This window comes from Petaurus breviceps, unplaced genomic scaffold (assembly GCF_028583685.1).
Source record: "Petaurus breviceps papuanus isolate PSGF00001 unplaced genomic scaffold, PetGlider_PUasm1.0 115, whole genome shotgun sequence".
NCBI lineage: Eukaryota > Metazoa > Chordata > Mammalia > Diprotodontia > Petauridae > Petaurus > Petaurus breviceps.
Genome location: NW_027185612.1, coordinates 386510 through 395720, shown reverse-complemented (window position 1 = coordinate 395720; position 9211 = coordinate 386510). Strand labels below are relative to the sequence as shown.

The window sequence follows — 9211 nt, the reverse complement described above, 5'->3', positions numbered from 1 at the left end:
TCCATGTATTCTACAATGCAGCAACAGTAGGCTTCTCAGTGTTCCCTGAACATGACATCATACCTCCAGATTCTGTCCTTTCACTAGATTTTCCTCATGTCTAAAATGCTCTCCTACCACATCTTCACTTCCTGGCTTCCTCCAAGACTCAGTTCAAATCCTACTCCTTTTGCAGAAAAGGAGGCATTTCCCATCTCATACTGGTGAAGTCCCTATAAGATTACCTTCCACTCACACATATTTCTTCTGTGCAAAATTTTTTGCATGTTGTCTCTCTTATTGAAATGAAGGCTCCTTGGGGATACCCTTTGTCCTAGCAATACCACTGTATTTGGGCTGTATCCCAAAGAAATCATAAAAATGGGAAAAGGATCCACATGTACAAAAATATTTATAGCAGCTCTCTTCATGGTGACCAAGAACTGGAAATTGAGGGGATTCCCATTAATTGGGGAATGGCTAATTAAGTTGTGGTATATGATTTTCATGGAATACTATTGTGCTATAAGAAATGATGAACAGATGGACTTCAGAAAAACCTGGACTTACATGAACTGAGGCTGAGTGAAGTGAGCAGAATCAGAACACTATACACAGTAACTGCCAAAGTCTTCTATGACTGACTTTGATAGACTTAGCTCTTTTCAGCAATGCAAGTTCTTAAAACAATTCCAAAGGACTCATGATGGAAAATGCCATCCACATCCAGAGAAAGAACTATGAAGTCTGAATTCAGAGTGAAGTAGACTATTTTCTTTTTTTTGCTTTGTTTTTCATTATGGTTCCTCCCATTCATTCTAATTCTTCTACAGAACATGACTAATGTGAAAATGTTTAATAGGAATGTATATGTAGAGCTTATATCAGATTGCATGCTGTCTTGGGGAAGGGGAGAAAATTTATAACTTATGGAAGTGAATGTTGAAAACAAAAAATAAATAAACTTAAAAAAAAATGTAGACTCCTTAAGGGGAGAGACTGGAGTTTTGGCACCAGTTCTTGTCGTTGGTTATTTTTCAGTCATGTCTGACTCTGTGACCCCACTTGGGGTTTTCTTGGCAAAGACACTAGAATGGTTTGCCATTTCCTTCTCTGGCTCATTTTACAGATGAGGAACTGAGGGAAACAGGGTTAAGTGACTCACCCAGGGTCACACAGCTAGTGTCTGAGGTCAGATTTGAACTCAGGAAGATGAGTCTTCCTGATTCCAAGTTCAGTGTTCTTTCCACTGCACCACCTAGCTGCCCAATTCCCAGTTCCTAGCGTGTAGTAAGATGTTTTTGACTTACCCGCTTGTTATGTGACCTAAGGTCACACAACTAGTAAGTGGGTCCCTTTGACTCTAAGTCTAGTGCCCTATCCACTGCACCACCTAGCTGCCCTATTCCCAGTTCCCAGCGTGTAGTAAGATGTTTTTGACTTACCCGTTTGTTATGTGACCTAAGGTCACACAACTAGTAAGTGGGTCCTTTTGACTCTAAGTCTAGTGCCCTGTCCACTGCACCATCCTGCCTTTCTTAAGAAAAAGAAAAAAGAACTGGTTTGTAGCAACTGCTCCAGTGGTCACTATTAGGAAGTAAGTACATTGCGCTCCTGAGAAGGCACTGTTCAATTCATAAACTTTTCTCCTAGCCCTCCTTCTCCTATCATCCCCAAGTATAGATTAGTGTATCAGATACATAGTTGATGAGAGATACTATGATGTTAGAGCTCTAAGGGACTTTGCAATAATGAACAGACTTTGGATGGACAGAGATGACTTTACAGGGAAGGTGAGACAGGTTTCATAATTTAATGCTAAAAGCAAGATAGCAATCATCAAATCTAAACCTCTCACTTTACATATAAAAGACCCTAAGAAATGAACTGACTTGTCCATGGCTGAACAGCTAGTTTGTGGCAAAGTTGAAAATAAACCTTTTCTGTCTTCCCTCTAACCCAGTATTCTTTCTACTGTGTCACGATTTTTCTTTGCTCACTTTGGAAGGCACAGAGAATGAAGTTACCATGTTTCTCTGATAATAAGCCCTCCCCCGAAAATAAGCCCTATTGAGATTGCTACTGTAGTGAAGGTGATCCCCTGCGCTACACGCTACATTATGGTACCCTCTGTATGCACCGTCCCCCCCCAGGTGAAACGCACGCCGCGCTCCAAGCTGCATCCAATCAGAGCTGCAGCAGTGAGCACGTCATCCTGTTCTTCCCCAGTGATTTGCTTGCTGGCGCCATTGAGAGCAGTGCCGCGGAGGAGAGCTGAGGCAGGACAACATAAGCCCTCTGGTGTTTTTCTTTCCAAAAAAATTAATAAGACAGTGTCTTATTATCGGGGAAACACGGTAGGAGGTGCAGCACTGGGCAGATAGATTTCTGTGTTTTAGGAGCAATGGGGAAAGGATGGACAGGGATATGGTGAGGGCAAACACTGAGTGGGAACCATATGTTGTTTCATGGGATTTAGAGCTAGAAGGAAGCTCAGAAATCATCTGGTCCAACCTCCTTAATTTACAGAAAAGGAAATTTAATATCTAGAAGAAGGCTTTTGCTCCCAATGTAACAAAGCTAGCTCAGACATAGATAAAATTGTGCGGCAGGGGGTTTCTTCTCATCTTCCATCTGTCCCCAACTGGAATCCAATTTCTCCCTTAGTGCCCCAGATCACCCATCACAACATGGTAGCTGACCTGTCATCCCTATGAACCAAACCTTGTAGATCCTGCCCCCTCCATCAAATCTCAATGTGTCCCACAGATATGGAAGGTCTTATTTGTTCCCATCTATATCCATATAACCTCCTTGAAGAGGCATCCATTGACCTATCTTGACTTGTCCAAGTTTGCCTTGACATCACTAAACAATCACTCAGCTGGAGGACAATGAGGGTTGCCCTGGGATTCTACACTCAGTAGCCAGAAGTGATAAGGAAAACTGAGATGATAAGAAATATGAAATCACTTGTGTAAGGTCATATAGCAAGTGAGAAACAAAGCTAAAACTAGAACCCAGGCATCCTGACTCCCAGAGCTTCTGAGTAGAATCAGTCAAGTGTTCCTGACTCACCATGTGTATGTGTGTATATATATATATATATATATATTTTGCTTTTCAGAGGGGAGAAGGTAGTGCAATTGGGGTTAAATGACTTGCCCAAGGTCACAAGGCTAGTTTTATGTTAAGTATCTGAGGCTGGATTTGAACTAAGGTCCTCCTGACTCCAGGGCTGGTGCTCTATTCACTGCACCACCTAGCCCCTAGCATAGGGAAATATAACTCAGGTTTTCAGGAAGCAAAGATGGGAGATCCTATTGCCAACTCCTAGGTGTGATTAGCTATAATATCTTTTAGAATTTCCAATTAGGCATATATTAAGCACCTATTCTATGCAAGGAACTGGAAGGTGACTCACATTTAGCACCTCCATGGGAAGGGGCACTCAAAGAAACTGGAGCAAGAGAAAATGCCATCCCACTCTGCTCCACCTTCCACACTTGTCTTTCTGGATCAGCCCTCTGCAATCAGGGTAGCTCCTGTTCTTTCTCTGCCTCCCTTCCTCTCTGCAGCTGCCATGGGGGAATCTCCTCCCTCGAGCTCACAGATCAGAGAGCACCACAGAATCCTAGATACAGAACTGGAAAGGATTTTGGAGATGATCTAATGTAAATCCCTCATTTTGCCAGTGAGAAAATAGAAGCTCAGAATGTTAAGTGATTTACTCAATGTTACAGGGCAGATCTTAAAAAAACAGATGTCTCTACCTCTCTGGACATTTTATTCTGACAGGTTCCCTATGCTGTATCAAACATGACCATAAATAGTGAGACTCGCTTTTCCAGAAACAAACACATTAGGACATAAGCATCCAGATGAGTGTCTTTCTTCAAAGCTTTTTCCTGGGAAACCACACTGATGCCCATAGTTTGGCCTTTCCTCAGAACACAGCTGGGATTCCTCCCCTCTCCCCCGCCCTTTTTTTTTTTTTTAGCTGCCCTCAGAGCTAGTTTGGGAGCCACAGAGGAACCCTGGCTCATTATGATATGGTCCCACTACACACTTAGATAGGAAAAGCCCCAGTGAGTTCAGAGAAACTTCATATATTAACTCATTGGTTAGTTGGGTTTGTCCTTAGCAAAATTTGACTGTAGATTTTCCCTCTCCCCTATCTTCCCAGGCCTGACCTTTTGTCTTTTCCCTTAATACTCAAGTGATTTCATGTGGCACCCAATCTAACTGTCCAGGATCTCTCTCACTACAGCATCCTTCCAGGCCTGCTCTTCAGGGAATGGTCTTCACTCTGCTTTTACCCTATTCCTTGACTCTGCCATCCAGACATCCTCATTACACACCTATTTGTTATCTCTGGGGCCTGATCTCTGTTAGGTAACAGTTAAGACTGGACAGTGCTATGGGTTCAGAGTCAGAATTCTGAGCCCTGACTTTGACACCAGACATGTGTCCTAGGCAGGGCAAGTCACTTAATTGGAACCTGATTTCCTGAGCCTCTATAAAATAGGGATTCTTCACCTGTCTCATGGAGTTTTAGTGAAGAAAATCTTCAAGATTTTCTTCTTCAAGAGCACTAGACTTGAATTGAAGAATTCAAATCAAATCTGGCCTCATTTACTAGCTGTGTGACCCTGGTAACCTCAGTCTCAGTTTCCTCATCTGTAAAATGGGGATAAATAGCACCTACCTCTCAGAGTTGTTGTGAGGTTAAAAATTAGATACTTGTAAAGTGCTTTGTACTTAAAGAACTATTTAAATGACATCTATCATTATTATTATTGATGGGTCAAAGGGTACTGGTACAATAGGCTTCTCAACCAATGGGTGAATTTTAACAAAGGGCTTTTGGAGACAATGTCAGGTTGAAATGTGTGTTGGGGTAGGATATTTGAGAATTTAAGACTGGGAGTAGCTGGAGGGGAGATATTTTTAGGGAAGGGAACTACTTTGCCTACATAAAGGGCCAAGACTGGGGGATGACTGGAAGTACAAAGGGATTGTTGTAGGAATACCCACTGGAGATGCAAAGCCCAAGGAAGGGGCCAAGGCAACCCTACCACAAGGAGAAGTATCTATGTCCTCCCAGCTCTCCCACAAAGAATCCAAGAGGGCCCCCTCTCTGCAGTGAAAGTTGTACCCCCAAATAGCTCTCAATTCCCACAGGGTGGAGGGCTGAGGACTAAGGAATAAAGCTTTGCAGCTTCCACCACTCATCCCTTCTGGAGGTTGTAATGGGAATGTAAAGATCTTCCCTGCCCCTAGGCTAGAGTACACCTAGAGCCTGGGGTAGGAGGCTTGTTTTTCAATAGATACTTCTTGATTGGCCAGTGAGTCAATAAGGTTGTTACATTCTCTGAGCCAGGAGAAGGCTATATAAGCTTTGTTTTGGGGGCTCACTTTGAGAAGTGTTCTGTGATTTGATCAGATGAGACTCTGGGAAGCCATTGTTGAGAGCCCTCCAGCTTTGAAAAACCCAGATGTTGATTTGGTATGGATGTAATGGTTGGACAATTTGGAAATCTGTCTACTTGATCTGTTTCTCTGCCTTGATAATTCTGTCTGTATATTCTGAAGTTTGGGGTGCTGACCTTTTTCCCCTGAACTAGGTAAACGATACATATTTGACTGATTAAAGTAAGCTTGTTAACCCATTTTGAGTTGCTTTCCTTTATCAAAGCAGATCCAAGAACCTGTGTTGGCAGCCACCCTGAGGACGCTTGGGGTGCTTGCTGCTATAGAGGTATGGCTTCTGCCACACCGTTCTCTACATATTCACTTCAGACCCATATTTTGTACTCTAGCCTAGTCTAGAGTCATTATAGCAAACCTTCTGCAGTCCTCACATACTGTATTTGTCCTTTTAGCAATTAGCCGCTAGGGCGGTGGGGAAGAGTCGTTCCATACCCACGTGAAGGCCACAATCCCTTTCCAGCTTCACACCCCTTTCATCAGATCCCCAGAGTCATATTGGATGAGTCGGAAGGGAGGTCAGCAGCCATCTCATCCAACCCATTACCCCAGAGTCCAACACCTTCAACAAGGGGCCTTTGGCCTGAAGAGAGCCACTTGTGGGGACTCAGCACATCTCAAGGCAGCCGCTCCACTTTGGGATTGCCAATTAAAGTAGTTTTTCCTGACACTGAGACTACATTTTGCTTCTTTGAAACGTCTACCCACTGCTCCTAGTTCTGCCTTTTGGAGCCAAGCAGAACACATCTAATCCTTCTTCACATGACTGCCTATCATGTACTTGAAGACATCTCTCAAGTCTCTCTGCAGTCCCTCACCCCAACCTTTTCCTTCTCCAGACCAAACATTCCCAGTTCCTTCAACAGATCTTGATACAATGACTCAAGACCTTCCACCATTCTGGTTGCCCTGTTCTTTAGCTTAACAATGCCCTTCCCAAAGTGAACACAATAATCCAGATATTATCTGACCAAGAGTAGAACACAAAGGAATCGGACTATCCTTTTTCCTGGAAGCTTTTTTTTACTTTCCTTACCGTAGCCCAACATCATATTAGAATTTTGGGCCCTCTTATCAATAAATACCATTGTCTTTTGGGGCTAGCAGGACACTAAAACCCCCAGGTTTCTATCAGACAAGGTATTGAAGTTGTGTCTCTCTTATGTCTTATATTGGTACCCATAACACTGGCTATACCATTCTCCTCCCATGCTGGCTTGTCCCCTAATCAGATTCCCTGCACCTAACTCCTTCAGACAGCTACTTCCTCCATAAGGGAGCTCAAGCTGTACCCATCACTAGACCACCAGAAGAACTGCCTTACTTACTGTGATCTGGAGAGGTGGTCTGCCAAGGCACATGCCTCCCCTTCCCCATTTTTCTGTTTGGACTGGCCCAGCCCTGGGAGGCCTAATCCATCTTCTCACATATACTCTCAGCAACTGAACACTTTAATGTCTGGATCTAACTCCATCTCCTGCAGCCAAAGGCAAAGCCTACAAATTATACCAAAAGGTAGACAGGGTCTCCTGGCATGAGAGTTGTCTGTACCAGATACATAACTCATCCTTTGGCCCACCAGAGAGCGACGAGTTACTCAATTCACCTTCTGAAAGCTGAAGCAGCAGGAGGAGGAGGGGAGACTGGAAACTAAAGAAGTTATGTAGCCACCTTGGTGACATGAATATAGAGACTCTCCCTCGTGTTTACTTTGGCAGTTCCTGGACAAAGGGATAGTGGTGGGAAGAAACATGTAATCAAAGTTTCATTGAAGCTTAAGGTAAGGAAAAGGGAAAGAAAACATCCCCAAACAGGTGCTTCTTCTCTGAAGAAAATGTCCCCAAAGTGCCTGGGAAAGACGAGGACTAATAAGAATAACAGGAAGGAACCCCACCACCATCTATGTGCAGCCAAGGGAGGGGGCGGGGAGGACTCATCTGAAGCTGACACAGAAGGGAGCAATGCCCCCCACCCCCAGGGGTGGCACCTGCCTCTCAGAGGACTTTAGTGAATGGGCTTTCCCTTAGTTAGCCGGGTCCTCCATGCTGGGCCTTTGTGCTCACTTCCCCAGGCCTCCTACTGGAGGGCTCTCTGGATTGCTGGGACCAGGCTCCCTTCAATCCTGTGTCCATAGTGGATTTCCACTTGCACTGCTCCAGTTCCTGCCAGGATTTGAACCCTTCCTCTGGGCTTGGAGGAGGGGCACTTTGGGAAGATGATATGGCAGCTGGAGTGGGTGGTGGGCTTTGGTAGTCCTCCAGCTGTCTTTGAGGTGAGTGCACAGTTGGCAGTGTAGAGCAAGTAGAGGACAAGAGGAGAGAGGAGGGGGAAGGGCCGCTATTGGCACCAAAGGGCGCAGTCAGTACCATGGGGGTTACCCCTGGGGGAGCATCTGGAGGTAGTCGTGGCACCATGTGGGGCTCCTGCTGTAAGAAGTCTGAGGTAGAGCCAAGCCCTAGACCTTTTGGCTGCTCCCCAAATTGTAGGGGTTGTGGCTGAGTGGGCTTTCTTTGTCCCAATTGATGTCCTCGAACAGAATGACAACACCTTTGGTATTTCCGGCAGACAGTCCAGGGTCGTGATCCCCTTCCTAGCCTTTGGTGTGACCGGAAGTTCCGCCCCAGCAACTTCATTCGGTTCTTCATGGCAGACACGTCCTGGGACAGGGTGACCAGGGCAGAGGAGAGGCGAGTCAACTGCTCTGTGAGGGCAGTGCCAAGGTTGTGAAGCTCCCCCCGGAGGGCATCCCCACAGTGGCAGGAAGACTGTGGGGAAGTAACTGGCAAGGTGGGAGGGTCGTTAACCACTGGGGGCAAGGCTAGTCGTGGTGTCTTGCTAGGGGTCTCGGCTGAGCCACATATCTGACTGTTTGAGATTCTCCTGCCCATCTGAGCTGAAATCAGAAAAGAGATCAAGTTCAGATATAAATGTCTGTACCCTTAGGCATCACTTATACTCATCTTGCTTATATAATCCTGGCTTTCTAGAAGGAAATAAGGAGTTCTTAGGAACACAGCCCTGATCTGAGGGCAGGAATCACTGGGACCCTTTGTTTCCATTAATACAATCCCTGAATAGGATAAATCACCAATTCAGTTACCATGATGAGCTCCTCCTGCAGTGGAGATGGGCATTCCTTCCTTTGGGAGAGATAGTGATGAGCATTTTCTGCTACGCTCACTAAACTGGTCTTTGGGGGACCCCTGGGTGTGGATGGTTCCATAACGCCTTGGTGACTGAACTTTCAGCAGGAAGGGGAGCAGTTCTCAAAGCCAAAGCCAAGATCCAGCCCCACCCTGGATCTGCTGCAATGCTCTTCCAGTCAGCATCCTGAAGCCCCCTGGCCTCAGGCATACTCAAATGGCCAAAAATGGATACCCTGTTTTCTTTCTCTCAATCTATTCAAGACCAAGACTGGGTTTATCTAAAGAATTTCACTGAAGGGGGCAGCTAGGTGGCACAGAGAATAGAGCACCGGCCCTGGAGTCAGGAGGACCTGAGTTCGGATCCAGCCTCATACACTCAACACACACAAACAAACAAATAAAAAAAAAAACTAGCCGTGTGACCTTGGGCAAGCTACTTAAACCCAGCTGCCCTCCAAAAAGCAAAAAAAAAAAAAAAAGAGAGAGAGAGAGCCAGCCTCAGAATCAGGAAGATCTGGGTTCAAATCCTGCCTTCAATATATATATATTACCTATGTGACCCTGGGCAAGTCATTTCATTTCCCAGTGCCTTAGGC

At 45.2% G+C, this 9211-nt stretch overlaps 1 protein-coding gene across 1 annotated transcript in view; it reads right to left on the bottom strand.

The window, feature by feature from the left end:
* Positions 1-3106: 3106 nt before the first annotated feature.
* KRBA1 (KRAB-A domain containing 1) overlaps positions 3107-9211 on the bottom strand; it is a 48878-nt gene continuing 42773 nt past the window's right edge. The window contains exon 22 of the mRNA XM_069083057.1: positions 3107-8362. Coding sequence (XP_068939158.1) covers positions 7497-8362 — 866 coding nt within the window. The 3' untranslated portion in view covers positions 3107-7496. The remainder of the gene's footprint in view (positions 8363-9211) is intronic.